This window comes from Helicoverpa armigera, chromosome 8 (genome assembly GCF_030705265.1).
Source record: "Helicoverpa armigera isolate CAAS_96S chromosome 8, ASM3070526v1, whole genome shotgun sequence".
Classification (NCBI taxonomy): Eukaryota; Metazoa; Arthropoda; class Insecta; order Lepidoptera; family Noctuidae; genus Helicoverpa; species Helicoverpa armigera.
The window spans coordinates 494,118-510,728 of NC_087127.1; the positions used below are offsets into that span (position 1 = coordinate 494,118).

Genomic DNA, 16,611 nt, shown 5'->3' on the forward strand with positions numbered 1-16,611 from the left:
TCTGAGCGTTCAAATGGCGTGTTTTCATCCCACGGACATTTTATTAAATAAACTTGCCTGCACCGAAATTTTCTGGCGTCTACAGCACTTTCCTGCTTAAATGACAACAATAATTGGCTATCTGCTCATTTCTTAAGAAATTTACGTTTGGCCAATAATTTTGAATTCTTGACTCCCTTTCAGCTAAATCATCGTTTAGTTACCCGATACCTATGGAGTTATCGAGAGCTTAAACGCAGCAATAATTTGACTTTTTAGATAGCTGTAACCCTGCTCATCATTTTTCATGTGGTTAATTTTAAAATTTATCACAAAATTTGGTATTTTTAAATGTCAAAGTGCGATAGGAGACGAGTTGTGATCGGCACTGCTTACTTTAAACTGGGTTTGTCGAAGCCCGAAGTACTGATACTCCTCTAAATAGTGTTTAGTTATGAAAAAACAACATTTTAAAACACGTGGGTACAATATCTAAACAATAGAACGCTCTACACTAAAATACCGAAACTCTTAACATTGACATCAATCATCAGTATAGCCCATTTAGAGCAGGTGAAAATTTTATCAAATACGCATAGATTTTCAAACATGTTTTGATCTAACAAAAAGGTACATTAATCATTAATTAAAACTGCATTATCATTTTTCTGATAATCACTTCAAAAACTTTTCAAAACACCGACGAACTTTCTGCCAGCAATTAGTCCAAAACAAGGTTTAACCAATTTCTTAGCAATTGTACAAAATTCAAATTTAGAATACACTCCCACGCATGCTTGGCTAACTCTTTTAATGCTAGAAACATACTACAATCATTAAAACCCTTTGAAATACACGTAAAGTCCTTAAAACTAAGATTTCGCATAGGTGCCCGTTTTTTTTGCAAAAGAGTGTATAATCAATTGTAAATGAAATAGTTTGCTTGAATGAGATCAGTTTTCGGCCATTCGGTTACTCCATCTACCGGCGAGTGAAAAAGTAAATAGATTAAGCTATTGCCCGCTAGATGGCGTTAGCACATCGTAACAGCAAGGTTTGTACACGACCATGCTGATTTGTGCAATAAACTGTATTTTATTCTCAATATTTCTAATAAAACATTGGTTTGGGGCAGTTTTTACAGTTTCTGAACCTTCTCGAAAGATGCGGGGGTATAGATAAACAACAGATTGTAAATAAAACACGTCATCTAAATAAATCATGTATTACTGATAGTTCTGGTGATCCAGTCGTAGTGGGCCGCGAGAGGGTAGGAGATGAACACGTGGTCATCAGTCTGGACGACCGCTAACATCTTCACTTTGTTGTCGTGCACCATCAGCACTGGGCCGCCCGAGCTTAGCTGTGAGAGAGGACAAGTTCGTTCTAGGTTTCAGTCCTAATAAAGGGTACCTACATAAGTGTGAACATAGGGGGTGTACATAGGAAGAGTAGATAGTGGGAAACATAAGGGTGAACATAGGGGGAGTAAATAAGGGAGAACATAGGGGCGTACATAAGCAAGAGCATAGAGGGAGTACATAAAGGTTAACATAGGGGGAGTACATAAGGCAGAACATAGGGGGAGTACATAAGGGAGAACATAGGGGGAGTATATCTAAAAGGGCGTGGGAGCGTAGATAAGGAAGAACATAAGGGAGAGAATTTGTGAGTATACCTATAACTGAGAGATGACAGTAGAGAGCAAGTACGTTAGGGTAGGATAAAAGGAAGTTATGAGGGAATTAAATACCATATACAAAACTTTCTTCTACATCCACTTTCCGTGCAGAAATTACTTCCCCTCGGGACGGGTGTTAAACCGAGGGAGCTATTGTAATTAAACAAACTAAACATAGCTGGTGGTACCTGTGTAATATTCTTGTCCATATCCATGCTGAAGAGACAGAGGATATCATTGTCCAGGTAGCTGTACATCGCGTGGCACTCCGCCGGGGTTACAATCTGACCCCCCGACGATGTGCGGTTCAACATTTCGTGGTCTGATTCGTTCTGGAAAGAGGATAATCTAAATGTACAGGCCATAATTTTGGCTGTATAAATCTTCGGATTTCTGGGGATTTTCATGAAGCAAACATATTGCAGGATAGCTAGCTGAATAGGTGATGGAGTAGTCACCGCCCTGTTTGCAAACCAATATGAGAAAAAGGCATCTAAAATGAGGGTTGTAAGAATTGTGATATTACAGTTGAGCCTTAAAAGCTTCTGAGACTCCTATGTCACTGACGAGGGATAACATCTTTCAATAAATCATTTACAAGACTAAGCAAGCTTTGTGCTGCTTCAACTCCTTAACCATAACTATCTGTCTAATACGTTACCTTCGACAATATCCAGCCATACACCATAATTTCCCCGGTATAGACCTCCTCAGCCATCAGTTCCATGGTCGGTCCCTCCACCTCGGGCTCAATCCTCATGAGTGCCAGATAAGGGCTCTCTCCACTTGAAGAGTTAAACTCAGGGTGCAAGAGCACTTCTGTCACGTTGTGAGCTGATCCGTCCAGCAGGGGGTTGGAAGACCCTGCCACTATGGTGTAGTGGCTTGCTTCTGTCATGTTAGTACTGAAATTGGTTATGCAAGATCAGAAGTTTTTTTATTAATTTGAAATTGGTATAGCATACAGTATGAATACCGAGATGGACAAAAATATGAATGGTTATTTCTTACTTGTTCAGATACACATTGCTCAAGATATTGATACAGTTATAAGCTGTGAGCACAAATCGCGGCGTCAACAGAGTTCCGGCACAAGTCTGCGCAGTAACATTAGCAAGCGTCTCAAATATGGCGACCAAAAACGGCGCGCTTTCCGGAAACTCAATTTGCGTTTCAGTAGTCACTTCGTGGACCTCTTTTCTGGGAGTTACTGGTTCAATTTCATCAAATTCTTTCTTATAGTCTTGTGTCTTGAATGTATTAAATTCGTTGTTTATAGCGTTATAAAATTTATCGGCATAAAGGTCTTTGGTGATTTCCTCTTCTTGCTTTGAATCGTCGTAAACTGTATTGTATATAGATTCAGAAGACGGTTCTTTGAGCTGACCATCGGTCAGGCGGTTGTCTTCCTGTCTGAACGATGGAATGATGAGCAAGTCCAAATCTTGACCGACTGCGCTCAAGATCTGGTCTGTGGTGGTAATGTCACATTTTTCTAAGATCGGTAACACATTACTGTTCATGTATTTTGAGTTCTGTATTAGAGTATCGTTTAGGGCGTTGTTAAAACCTAGAATAATGGTAAGGAAAAATAAGAAAATGTCATAGAATCTCCAGAACAAATGTTTCTTCTGTTTTTATGAGAACCCTAGTGATGGTGCGAACATATAACATTATGGTGAACTTTTCTAATATTTGTAAATATACTGGTATTGTTTGGTGAGTGAGATTGTTTAGGTACCTATAGGTAATGAATGAGCATTAGCTAAGATTCGATAAGGAACGTGAATCGACTTTTCGGTCTAGATAGGTAGGTAAGTAGGTACTTTTAGAACCTTAATCAAATTCAATTTTCCTGAAATAGAACTTGTGAAGAATACATTTCCTTTGCCATAAAATGCCAACGCAGGGGCCCTTATCCTTAGCCAATAGTTCTAAAAGCCTGGAAGGTAGAAACATCATTTACCTGCCAGATTTTCCAATAAAAATACAAAAACCGCAACATTTGTCATTTTTATGTATTTATTTAATTTAAATTAACTTTTAAAACTCAATTGTTCACTGCTCTTATATGCTTAGTTCGACAAGTCACTTAATTCAACTTCATTTGTTTTAATTCGGTTTTTCTAATAAGGTAAGATTAGTTTTTCTTCACTTGTTATTTCATTTTTTTCTACTTCTGGCACGACTATTATGGCACGTTTTCGACCAACTACTGAATTTCCAGCACCAAGGAGTCGTATTTTGTAAACAATCATAAAATTATCGTGATTAGGTAAAACGTTATGTAAAGTGCTGCGATTTTTCGAAATCATTAGTGATGCTATAAGTAGCATGTTTAAGGAGTAATAAGAAAAGACAAAGTGTACGTAATCATTAAAAATATTTATTTGATTCAACATTTGTTCGTACATTCACAACCTTTACATACAAACATTTATAACGATCACAATCATTGCTCTATGATAATATTATGGGAGTCAAAAAGCTTATTTTTGCCCGCATGCGGTTGGCAGACCGCAAATCCTGCATCTAAAATGTATTTTTTTTTTCATATTAGCATGAACTATGTAATACTTGCTAATAAACGCTAAACATATCAAGATGTACATTTTTCAGAGACAAGAGTCACCTTGAGCACCTACATACTTTTTAACTACCGGGATTCGTGTGCAACCATGGGCGGAATCCAGTGTTAGAAATATTAGCAACAAAGTTTGTTGGTTCTTCTGAGCTTACATTTTAAGATTTTAATAGCAATTTAGATGTCTATCACCAATTGGCTCTTTTAATCATTTATATTTAAAGTGTGCCTAACCGCATGCGGGCAAAAACTGAAAGTAACTTTTTGACTCTTGTACAAATTGGTCACCCGTTGGAAGCGAAACAGATGCAGGAAGTTATTCTGAACGCCTTTAAATATTAGAAAATATGAAGTACGTCTATTTACAAAGTCATTTACTCATAAGATAGTAGCGAAAGTCTAGTAAATACTTAGTTTTTGTTAAAGTTAGTTATCAAAGAAGTCTTAGAAATTTTGTAAAGATTTGTCCTCTTATCATAATAAAACCATTGTTTTGAAGGAAAGACAGAAAACATGTGGCTTTATTATGAAAAGGAGGGGTTAAAATGAATTTTATTTACAAATAAGTACTTAGCTTTTTGTTAATTTTAATTGTTATGCCATTTTTAGCGTTTAAAACTTATGCATAGCTAGTTGTAGATGGCGCTACAAGCAACCACTCTTTTGTTTAAAATTATTATTTTATAGTTAACTACATTCCAGTTGCTATTAAAAAAGGTGATTTCGAATAACAGCATAAAAATCCTTTTTAAAACTGCATAAAGTTCGTATTTACAAGAATGGTAAATAAGAATGTTTGATGTCAAGAATTCAGCTAGAAAACCAGCTGAATATAGTTAAAATATATTAAACGTTAAGTTTATTTATCTATTCTATTGTATTAGACTAGATAACTGTGACTTGAGCCTGCTGTACCCACTTTGTATTGAAACTAAGATCTGCAATGTACCTGTGAATATAAAACGAAATATAAGCCGTTTGGATTAGTGAACTAGAGCTATATTCTGTTATTTTAATATTCTTATAGCTATCAATATGGGCTTACTTCATATTTTTCATAGTAAAATTAACCCGGCATGCAACATTATGGGAAATAAATGTAACATGTATTGATGATTTTTTTAAAGCACAGCAGCTATACTGCTTACAAATGCGAAAGTAACTCCGTCTGTCAGCCGCACTTTCATGCCAAAACTACTGAAACCATTTTAATATTACCTGGTTTTATTACAAATCTAAAACTCAGACTTATTAAGAAGAATCTAAAGGTAGCATATTGAACCTTACCTCAATAACTCCAATGTTCATCTTTAAGATTCTGAGCAGTGTTCTCCGGGATGTACCCCAAGATGTATGGCAGTCCAGTTCCCACTTTCTTCTGGTACTCCACGTATTGAGGTCCGAAGAATGTCAGCAAGGTCAGCTCCTCAGCGTATACTCGCTCCCGGAAGAACATCCATGAAGCTAGTCCGTAGATTATTATGCACAGCGGGTTTAGTAGTGTTATCTGGAAGATAGGACAATGTGGTATTTAGAAAGGTACACTATACAGATTTTGGAATTGAAGTTCGCAAAATAATGGCGTCCAGCGGATCTACAGTAATGGGCGCTATAGGCATGCCCACAACCGTAATTTACTTGTGACATCACACTAATTTTCCCTCTTTATGTACTCCTTAATGTAGGTGCTCTCCTTATGTACTCCCTTATAAATTCCCCATACATAGTCTCATATTTATTCTCTTATATACACACTTATGTACTCCCCTTATGTACATCTTTGTGTACCCCCTTATACTTATGAAGAATGCTATTGGCAGCAGATTGCAACTGAAACCAATACCATTAAATTGGTATGACATGAGGGTTGTCTCACCTGTGTCCCAATAGACCAGTAGAACCAGCCCACGTAGCTGGGATGCCTGCAGATGGAGTACACGCCATGCGTCACCAGCTGATGATCAGGCCGCTTTACAAACTGAACCTGAGGAGTAAATAAGAGTTGTGATGGAATAAGAGTCCCTTCAAATAGCGTGGCTGCCACACTGCAAACACAGTAACCAACCAATTTTTGTAACATACCAATAAGGCCACCTATTAATGAATAATAGCAGCGAGTAGCCGTATGGTTTTTATTTGTAGCTACTAATAAAAACGCCTTAAAAATAAGGAAGAAATATTTAAATCTTTAGAGCAGCTCTAACCAACCCTTAAGTTTCCATTTATAAGGACTAGGCATTCAAATACCATAATAAAAACTGTGTCCAATGTATCATTAGACCCTACCAATTTGTCAATCAAAAAGTATTACTTACAGTGTGATTAAAGTTAGTTTTGGCCGTGAACATGGCAGATTTTCTCAGCAGCTCCCCTGTGACACACATCGCTACACCCACCGCTGACACCCAGAAGTAGGTCTTCATATCTGAAGTAAATTATTATATTGATAATATTAGAATGGATTCTTATAAAAAATAATAATAATCTTTTCCTTGTTTGTGTAGAAACAACTGAATGTTAAATTCATTAATATATTAAAATTATGTTAAGGAAATTAAAGAACAAATACATAAGTAAAATCTGAAAAATGGGTTGGTTTTCTATGAAAAAGTCTTGGCAGACAATGATGAGTTTTCCCTAAATTTAGGTAGCTACATTAATGGCCGGTTTTTGCTGCCTACTTTTTTCAGTTGTTCATAAATATGCATCATAATATTAAAAAGTTTTTTTCGAATTAGCCTTGTTCTGGACATTAGTGCATGCAAATATCAATTCAGTTTATATACTCACTAGGAAAGAAGTAATACTCCACTCCCCACTCTATCCAACTGGCCACAGCAGCCACACCATACTGGACACTATGGTTCAAGATGAACGAGTTCACCGACAGAGTCCGCGGGTTCGTCAGAGCTACCGACACAAACTCCGAGAAATGGAAGAAGGATAATATCATGGTGTACAGCCCAAACACCTTCCAGCCATTCTCGAAGGTAGAAAGGAAGATGCCTAGAGAGAATGCTGCTCCGAGAAACGCTGATCTGAGCGAGACCTGGAAAAATATACAAGATTACAGTTAATAATGATGAGTACTTAATACATACAAGAATTGAATTCTTAAAATGCGGTAAATGGATTTCTAAAAATAATGCTGATTTAAAAAGCATGAGTCATGATGACCCAAAAGTTAATTCAATAAGTTGCAATCTTACAACTCACTTGCATCTAGCTTATATAGAGTTAGAGTTTATAGAAGCGGCATTGCACACCAAAATGTGTCTAATTAATCCAATAATAAGGATCTTACCTCGTACATGAAGCCTTTATAGCAGTATCTTAATATGAAGTTAAATAGGCAGAAATACAGCGCTGGTCCCCAATATGTTAGTGCCCATAGCTCTGACGAGAAGCCCAGAATACTCCCAGAGAAGAATGATATCGTAAACACAAATATAGAGAGAAAAAAACAAATTAACGCTTGTTTTCCGGCGGGACAAATGTTTTTCATCCTTATGATGTCCATTTTGCAGAATTGTAACTGTAAGAGTATTTGGAAACCAGCTGGTAAAGCTCTTCTGATGTTTACAACATAAAAACTACGTTTTTTTTGGAGAAATCATTGAAAATTTAAAATATTTATACGAAAATTTACAAACTACCAATACTTCCCCTCCCGCAAGGGTTGTGTTAAACTGTCAGTCAGCATGAGTCAATGTCATCCAAGTTACAGAATGGCGGGGCGTACGTTCAAAAAGTGTTTAATGATTGGAATGCATTGTTAGTTATTAACTAGTAAACATTTCGAAGCAAAGCCTGAAATAGCTTTAATTTTATTGATTACGATATAGCACCAAATGACTGCTTATCATCCAAGTATGAACACCATAAATCAATTTTTAAAAGTTACCATGGCAACACGCAGTTTGTTTGACAACTGCAAAGCAAACCTGTTTTATATTTGCGAATTAAAAGTGGTGTCTGATTCTAGGGTTTCTATTGGCTTATTTCAACTAATTCACTAAAACGCTCTTATAGGATTGGTTGGAAAGTTAATATAAAGATTGTTTAGTTACCTTGAAATTGAGAAAAGTCAGTGCAATATTTTCAAATTCATGTTATTCGAGTACCGATTATTCTATCAATATTCATAATAAAGTTGGAAAATTAATATCAGAACAGTCAATATCATATTTCTGCATAAACCGCATACCGTAGAGTAAATTGTAATTAATGTTCTCCTTCAGACCGGTTAAAATACTTATTAACTGACGTAATCGTGCATGACAACATCTGGTACATTACGATGCGATGCCGTCGGCGTTTAATGAAATTAAATTTCCCTCGTCATAAGGTTCAAAATCTGTGATTTAATACATTAGATAGACTAAAAAGTGGCGTGCAATTTCCTATGGCCGTGATAGTGGTCGGATATTGATGAGTTAGCAGTTTAGTGGGGAGGCAAGGAGTCCAGGAGCCGTTGATTGCGGAGGTCCGGAGGACGAGGATGAACGACCCGTGGGACGTGAAGTCTGTGCGACGGGCAGGCCAGTACGTGTCCTGCATGAAAATAAATGGGGTGCCGCTCCTTCCGCCTGTTGTAAGTAATTTTTATGATAAATAGATGATCTTACACTAAACTTAGACCCAGGGATGATTTGGTGGCCAAACAAAATCCTCCCCGATCAAAAACAGCATTGATAATCCAAAGCACAATAGGTACCATTATAAGTTCTACAAATAAATTGAAATCATTTAGTTAGTTTAGCTATCATCACAGATAAATTAAACAAAACACTTAGTTGTCTCTAACAAGCTCTAATGTAAGGGTGTGAAGAGGGTATGTCAAGGTTGAAGGGGTAAATTTAATTAAACTGATAAAAGCAGAAAACCTTTTGACCTAAATAATCACATTTGTTGTGTATAAACCTATAAGAATTCTATTAGACAACAAGGATTGAATATTTATGAATAGTCAATTTCGAAATCTTATAAGCACTTGAAGCGAATAATGTTAATAAAAAAATGCTTGTGACATTGTCATAGTGTGCTCGTCAAATAACTTTGCCGTCTGAAGTCAGTCCATTCTATATTTGTGTAGTTAAAGTTGAGAGTAATGATGAAAACATAATAATAAAATTGCAATAAACATGTTAAACCATCATAGTTGACCTTCTTGGGGTTCAGTACCCAAATGTATAGTAAAATGAAAATAGAGCTTTGACTCTTACTTAGCGTTTTTTTTGTAGATTTTGAATCATGTGCACCAAGGTAAACCCAGCATTGAACCATGCTCATTAAAGTTCTAAGTTACCTGGCAACTTATCTACATTATTTTTTTCATTTATTTGCAGAAAGTCAAGCATTTAAAATAGCATGTGCAGATTGTCATTAGTTGTTCAAGACCTTATTAGAACACTGTTATTGGAAATATTTGTAAAAATGAAAAAAATATTGTTAAAAATACATGCAGAGGTGACAAACAATAATCATTGCATTAATAATTCTGTATATGTTTTGTGTCTTATGCATGTTAATTTTATATTTCAGTTATCTAAAGAATGTCGCAAAGAAATGCAGTACTATAAACTTCTTGCCCGAGAAGTTGAGAAGCGTATAACTCTTCTACAGCCGTATGTCATAGACACTGACTCGGAATCTGAGGATAAGACTGACGCTCCTGAACTGCCTGAATGCGAACAAAGCTATGAACTCCCACATGAGGAGGTCCAGGCTGGCTTCAATGTTAATATAGATAAAATTACTGCTATCACTACATCTCAAAATGGTCAAAAAGCGCTTGCTCTATCCCCAGAACTCGGCCCCGTGACCAGTATTTGTAACAATATCACTTCCAATGTGGTTGTGGAAACAGTGGATTCAGGTTCTAGGTCTAACTCTCCAAAATTCATAATAGATCTCAGTTTAAGTATCAATGAAACTGGAAAGAATGTTATTGAAGCTATTAAAAAGGCTCCACACTCTCAAATAGATCTTCCAGAAAGAGATTATAATTGCACGAAAAGAAGAATTACTCAAAAGGTAATAACAGAAAAAGAAGTAATCACGGAAGTAGATTCTGAAAGAAATAATAAAAAACAAAAAGCGAAAGCCGAAGAAGTTACTGATTTCAGCTTTAGTGTTAATAAACATAATTTGAGCAATCCTTTTGTTGATGTACCTATATTCCAAGATGGTCCTTCATCTCTTAGCTCCAAGAGCTTTACTGGATCCTTAAACGATTTGCACAGAGAGAGCATTAAAGACTTGCATGTTGCTCCGACATTAATACGCCAGCGATCTTATACTATACTGAACCCGAGTCCTCAGCTCATGGCTCATCTAGAAGTACAATCCAAGAATACCGGTATCGAGGTGAACTCTATATCGATGAGTGAATCGTTTTCTAACCTGAGTAGTCCGAACAAAAAGCGTAGAAGTTGGGACTTGGAAACTGCCAAAGTGAAATGGTCTTCTATGGCGCTAGAGTTGAAACAGACTAACGTCGTAAACAATCTTGCTAGGAAGGTATCTACTAGAACTGTCCTAAAAAATCATCAAGTGAAAAAGTCTCCTCAGAACACACCACCCACGCGGACTAAGTCCGTTACTTTAGATAAAGCTAAACGCAACGTCGTAGCGCCAAAACCAATGACAAAATCTAATGCGATTCCCAGTAATGATATTTCGCCTAAATCTGAACCAATTCCAAAAAATCTAAATCGAAAATCAATCAGTCCAGTAAGAAATTGTAGCAACCGTCCTGTAGCAAAAGACCCAGGGTCACCTAAAGTGATAAGAAAACAACCTGAGCCATTGCCCCAATATCACGCGCATCCAACACCAATATCTGAATCGGACGACCCGGCGGCGCGCGTGCGGGAGCTCTATGAGAAAGTACAAAATCAGCAGTTGTTACAAATGGCAACATTAGTGGAAAAACAGAAGAAGGAGCAGTTGCTCCTTCAGCAAGTGTTTGAGGAGCAGAATAATTTGCTCTTCAAACAGCTAAAGACTATATGTCCCAAGTCTCCGATAGAGGTAAAGGAGGCTTGGGGCGACAAACATCTGGACGCAGTTCGGGGCCCGGTCAGCCTGAGTCAGCTGATCAACTACAAGTCTCCGGATCAAAGTGATTTCGGCAGTCCTGTTTCGACAACATTGACTGAAACTAACAACTACATAAACCAGTGCGATAACGTTCTGAAGAAAAGCAGGGATATTTCCGGGAGCATCAAAAAGCAACCGAATAAACCTCGTTTTCAGAACGGAACCAAGATTTTGCCTCCAAAGCCACAACCTGAGGCGAGTAAGGGTCGGGCTCACTCCCCGTCTCAGAGAAACACCCCGACGTCTCGACGACTCAACTACGACACGAGCGCATCATCTGATCAGGAGTTGGAGCCGATGCTAACCGACCGAACGAACGACACGATGGCCGATTTGAACGTGACATTTCCTTCTGACAACGACGATTACAGTCAGCACACCAGCAGCACCATGAGCCACGTGTTCGGTAAGGAAATCAAAACGCTTCATGGAGCATCGCACACGAGTTCTGCGATGCGTTGCAGCAAGTCCACGGACAATGCCATCCGCAACATGGAGAGAACGATACACAATTCAATCAACAGCACTAATTCGAGAGTCGCCAAGTCCAAGTACAACATCCAAGGGACGCCAGAGGAGGTAATCTGCTCATTTTACTAGAATTTGTATCTTTTAGGATAGGTCTTCAATAGTGTGGTAAAAAGTAAAATTTGATTGTTTTTGACACTGTTTTGCAATAATTGAATACCAGTAAAGATTAATTTCGAAGTAGCACATTTTAGTTGTTCTGTATTGTCTTAGCTAAACGTTTGTGGTGTAACATTGTTATATTTGTTATGTGTTGCCTAAGTTCCTTCCATTTATCCTTAATCCCAGGCCATTCTGAACTTATTTCTTAAAGTTCCTCTGATATTTTATATCTTTTTGGTTTACATTATTGTACCTTGATCCCTTCCATATCCCAAATAACGGCTAATGGCTAACGGATAATGGCTTAATAGTCATCCAGTAACATAGCCTCAGCTACGTTTTTACTCAATTCAATGACTCTCCAATTCAAACTGCATGAAAAAAATACTCCTTATCCCAAAACCTGTGCCTTCCACAAATCCTTTACTGGTTTCCTAATCCCCCCGGTTTTCGGCAACCAGCACACATCGCAATACAATTTTATGTACTGTCCGGATTTTATGTAGCATGCGGCAGCTACCAAAATAGTGGCCGTGGCCAAAGGGTACCTGGTCCGTCGACTCATGCGCACCGACCGGGTTCAGGCAACCGTGCAGACCATCAAGGATGCTCTGTTATGTGCCCTGCAGCTGCATCAGGATCGGGAGGGGATCAGGGGAGCTGATGTGGATCTGCATCGGCGGTTGATACAGCAGGTAGGCTTGTGAATGTCAAGGGTGCACTGGTTTTGGGTCAACTGATGAATTTGGACGTTATGTTAAGAACGTTTAGAAGAGTACTTTTGTTGTCTAACAGTTAAGATTTTTGATAGTAGAATGTAACTAACCGTAGAATAGGTAAATAGATCTTTCAATAGTTCTACTCAATAGTTTCTTGCCACTAATTTAAATCGTTAACTATGTAATAAATATCTAGTTTTTAGGAGATTTTTATTTCGCAAACATGAGGATGTAGGTAACTACATGACACAGGTCTTACTTGATTCTTATTTGATTAACGTCATTCAATTTTTTACCTACACCAACTCTAAAATAGCTAAAAAACGTTGCAGATCACAGCAGCATGTTACTCCCTTCACGACACATTCGTAGCGAGCACGGCTTCGGAGCGTTGCGCTCTCATCGCGGCCGACAGGGGGCGCCGTCGCTCGCTCGCCGCGCGGCAAGCTAACAACTCCTTTAGACAGACGTAAGTCCGTATTTCTCTGTAGCAAATATCTTGAAATAGTGCTCTGGTGCTTGTTGTCGTTTTTTGTGTACCTACGTGTTTTCAATTACTGTGAATTGTCCAAAGCGCTATTTCAAGGTAACGCTCGCGCATTTTTTTCTATAAATCTGTTCTCTATTTCATTGATTAAGGGGTGAGACAATGCATATAAAATGGTGTTTGGATATATGGTGATGGAATTTTTTAGGTTCATGTGGCTTAAATATAGGAGCCCTGGTCGTTCGCTGTTTCATGACCTTATTAAAATATGGTTAGCCTAATTTCGGACCATAGTCATTTCTTTATATCTATACTCATAAGTAACAGGATAACTGTCATACATATTTAAATTCTTGATCAATTTCTATAACAAAAACTAATAAAACAGGGACCTAATGTCACAAAGCCACACCGGGGCGTTTCCCGCGCGCACCATGCGACCTCCACCCTCGCTGATGACGCAGTCGTACTATGGTAACACTGAACCACGTAATGTTGCCAGCTTTCCTTTTTCTTTTCCCATTAGGAATGGTTCATTCTCTGCACACTCATTAAAAGAACCTAGAAAAAACGAAAAATTATGAATCACGCATTCATTTGCCTGCAAACGATTTAATATACAATTATTTTCTTTTCCTTATATCGCTTTGCTCTGAAATGTGCAATTGCCTGGTTATTCTCCTAACAGCACTGTGCTTACATTTAAATTCTTGTTTTTATATTGCCATTCAAGAAAACGGTGTTGCTTTTTTTACTAATTTATTAATCATTTGTTACTTAACAAGTTTTACTTTGGAATAAATGTTTCAATATAATGATTGTTTTTTGCTTATTTTTCAAGACATTAAGAAACTCCCAAGAATTACTGAATGGGTTTTAACATCAATAGAACTGGTTTGAATTTTTCTAGCTCAGATTTTTTATGTGTAAACGGAACGTTTATTTTACAGTAGCTTTACAAACTTAAATACATATTTAAAGACATGAAACGCGTTAAATTGTGAGGACACAATTTTATCGAATCGAATTTTGACACCAAGTTTGAAAAGCTACCAAAAAGTGATCGTACTTACTGCTTCTGGTCATAACTTTTTCGGTGTGGTATCACAGAGACGTTTAACGACGAAAAGCGCGCAGGCGTATCAGTTTCCCGCCAAATGTCAAGTCCGCACCGACGCCCGTGGCGCTGACCCTCGCCCACGCCCAGCTGTCTGCCGCGCTTCTTTGCCCACTGCTGGGCGACGCGCCGCGACATCGGCCTATAAACTTGGACAAAATTTCAAACAAAATTTCCCAGCTTTTTGAGGCTTTCCCCACTTTATCAGTGTTGCAAGAAACAAATTATTTGAAAAATTTTTTGTTTTTGTTTGAAATTTTATCGTTTCTCAAAATATTTTTTGATCGATGTATTTGTAATGCTTCTATTTTACAAACCAAATACGAACATTTTAAGCGACCAAAATTTATTGTTTTTAGTTATTTTTATATCTTCGAGAGTCAAAATTATAAGTTGACCAATTAGGCTATACTTAAAAAAGTCCATAACATTTTTTTATTACTGCTAAATACATTGACTAATTTTGATGAAATCTTTATAAGCTTTAAGCGTTTCGAATGCTCTCTTATAAACATACAGCAAGAAGACTATCGTGCTTAAGTTTGGCTTCAATTGTATTTAAAATGAATATCAAAAACTTAATTAAGGAAAACTTTCTCTACATTTTGTGCGTCAACTCAACTTTTATATAAAAACACTGATATAAGTTCAAATATTATTTGTAACAAAATTATTTATTGTTAGCATTTAAGTCTTAAATTATGGTTGTAATATTATTATTCCGTTCGGTATGCTTCCAAAGCAAAGTGCCTATATTTGCACCAAAATAACTTAGAATTAAAATTAAGAACTGTATCAACTCCGTCGCTGTGTTTACAAGCGTAATTTTATAAATAATGCATAATTTTATAAGCTTTAAAAGTATTCCGATTAATCGGTACCATATATTTTGAATATTGATAAATTAGATTTAGCATAAGTGCACATTTATAAATTAAACACAGCGACATAATAAAGTAGACTAGAGTATATTTAAATTCACTGAAATATAAGAATTTCCTACCATGAATGCCTAATTTGAACAAAATGTTGTATGAAGTAAACTTAATTTTTAAGTGTGGCAAGACTAGACAAATCTTACGGGGTTGCCAAGAGTGGTGAGGTGAAGAAGTGGCAAGAAAAACTAATGCCTGGCTAGTGGCGACTTTCTAAGATAAATCATCATACATTAAAATTATATTTTGAGTAGTCAGAAACTATATCTATCTTGTGGTTGATCTTTACTAAAAAAAACAAACGGGGTGAGCTAAATAAAACCGTTTAAAAACTAAACGAAAAACTTTAAAGAGTATGGAAATGATAAGCTTAAAAAGAGGCCTTTTGTATGTAGTTGTATTGCGATAAATACAAAAGTTCGTAATTTAAGTTTAGTAATCGATAGGTTTCCTGGAATTGTGCACTTGGTGTAATATATCTAAATGCTATTGTAGACTCCACATAACTTATTTGGCTTTGCATTTTATAAATAACTCGTTAGCCACTGTTTATTCTTCATATATTATTTTCCCCTCTGTTGCAGAAATTCGTTTACCTATATACCATAAGAATGGATATCATAATTTTGTAACTTCATGGTGCTTCCAACTCTATATAGATGTCCTGAATATACCTATATTTTTGGCAATAACACTAATTGTACTTCTAACGCTTTACATATTGTTCTTTATTAATCCCTTCTGTGATCCATCTTCCAAGTTATTAACTAATCAGTAACAGAATGTGTCTATCTCTCCATTTCTATGAGGTTTTACTCACTAACCAAGTTCAGTTCATTTTTAACTTATCGATCGTTTGTGCTAATCTCCGCACCTCTAGTCAGTTCTGTCTCAGATCTCGTGGTTAACTACTTCTAATTTCTGTTACTACTCTTATCTGCATGTGTTATAAACTGCATATAAAAATATTATTTAACTACTTATAACGGAACGCACGTTTTGTATCGAACTAAAATAAAAAATAACATTGAATATTGTAATTACGTTGCAAAAGACATGATTAGTGCAACATTTTAATTAAAAAAGACATAAGTATCATAAGAACCGAAAAAATTGTAGTCTTATTATATGTTTCATTGGTATGTATGACAAGTATTTCCAAAGATGTTTTCCGACAGTGAGATTATTGTACTGTATTTTCGTGCATATTTTTTACGCAATAAAAATGCAAAAACTTATCAGCTTTTTTTATTTGTACCTAACATTGTTCGGAGTTTCAGCTCCGGAATATCGGATAGATGGTGCTTTACATAGAGTTGCCAAATGTGCGTTCGCCTTGTATGTATAAATAAATTGTGTGTATGACCAGATAGTT

The 16,611-nt window shown here is 36.7% G+C and overlaps 3 protein-coding genes across 6 annotated transcripts; 1 reads left to right on the forward strand and 2 right to left on the reverse strand.

The window, feature by feature from the left end:
- Positions 1-1,198: 1,198 nt before the first annotated feature.
- LOC110383002 (uncharacterized) lies at positions 1,199-3,983 on the reverse strand. Its single transcript, XM_021343708.3, has 5 exons — positions 3,627-3,983; positions 2,672-3,230; positions 2,322-2,565; positions 1,849-1,992; positions 1,199-1,342 (listed from the first exon to the last, which is right to left on the reverse strand). The coding sequence occupies exons 1-5, from the start codon at positions 3,670-3,672 to the stop codon at positions 1,199-1,201; spliced, it is 1,137 nt and encodes a 378-aa protein (XP_021199383.3). The 5' UTR covers positions 3,673-3,983.
- Positions 3,984-4,026: 43 nt separating this feature from the next.
- LOC110383716 (protein-S-isoprenylcysteine O-methyltransferase) lies at positions 4,027-7,930 on the reverse strand. Its single transcript, XM_064035910.1, has 6 exons — positions 7,549-7,930; positions 7,035-7,293; positions 6,560-6,669; positions 6,121-6,228; positions 5,532-5,751; positions 4,027-5,193 (listed from the first exon to the last, which is right to left on the reverse strand). The coding sequence occupies exons 1-5, from the start codon at positions 7,762-7,764 to the stop codon at positions 5,533-5,535; spliced, it is 912 nt and encodes a 303-aa protein (XP_063891980.1). The 5' UTR covers positions 7,765-7,930; the 3' UTR covers positions 4,027-5,193; position 5,532.
- A 376-nt stretch (positions 7,931-8,306) lies between these two features.
- LOC110383248 (uncharacterized) lies at positions 8,307-16,474 on the forward strand. Of its 4 annotated transcripts, none has more exons than XM_049838126.2 (6): positions 8,309-8,838; positions 9,789-11,927; positions 12,485-12,673; positions 13,030-13,166; positions 13,573-13,673; positions 14,295-16,474. In XM_049838126.2, the coding sequence occupies exons 1-6, from the start codon at positions 8,746-8,748 to the stop codon at positions 14,372-14,374; spliced, it is 2,739 nt and encodes a 912-aa protein (XP_049694083.2). In that variant the 5' UTR covers positions 8,309-8,745; the 3' UTR covers positions 14,375-16,474. The 4 variants fall into 4 exon arrangements, with proteins under 4 accessions (XP_063891907.1, XP_049694083.2, XP_063891905.1 ...); XM_064035835.1 differs by having other exon boundaries at positions 13,573-13,658; XM_064035837.1 differs by lacking the exon at positions 12,485-12,673 and having other exon boundaries at positions 8,307-8,838.
- The last annotated feature ends 137 nt before the right edge of the window (positions 16,475-16,611 follow it).

Coding starts and splice junctions, on each gene's coding strand:
- LOC110383002 (XM_021343708.3), bottom strand. CDS start 3,672: ATGACAAATGTTGCGGTTTTTGTATTTTTATTGGAAAATCTGGCAG. Junction 3,231..3,626: donor TTTATTGGAAAATCTGGCAG/GTAAATGATGTT, acceptor CCATTATTCTAG/GTTTTAACAACGCCCTAAAC. Junction 1,993..2,321: donor ATGGCTGGATATTGTCGAAG/GTAACGTATTAG, acceptor TCCTCTTTCCAG/AACGAATCAGACCACGAAAT.
- LOC110383248 (XM_049838126.2), top strand. CDS start 8,746: ATGAACGACCCGTGGGACGTGAAGTCTGTGCGACGGGCAGGCCAGTAC. Junction 12,674..13,029: donor ATCGGCGGTTGATACAGCAG/GTAGGCTTGTGA, acceptor AAAACGTTGCAG/ATCACAGCAGCATGTTACTC. Junction 13,167..13,572: donor AACAACTCCTTTAGACAGAC/GTAAGTCCGTAT, acceptor CTAATAAAACAG/GGACCTAATGTCACAAAGCC.
- LOC110383716 (XM_064035910.1), bottom strand. CDS start 7,764: ATGGACATCATAAGGATGAAAAACATTTGTCCCGCCGGAAAACAAGCG. Junction 6,670..7,034: donor GGAGTATTACTTCTTTCCTA/GTGAGTATATAA, acceptor AATTTACTTCAG/ATATGAAGACCTACTTCTGG. Junction 5,752..6,120: donor ACTGGTCTATTGGGACACAG/GTGAGACAACCC, acceptor CCTATCTTCCAG/ATAACACTACTAAACCCGCT.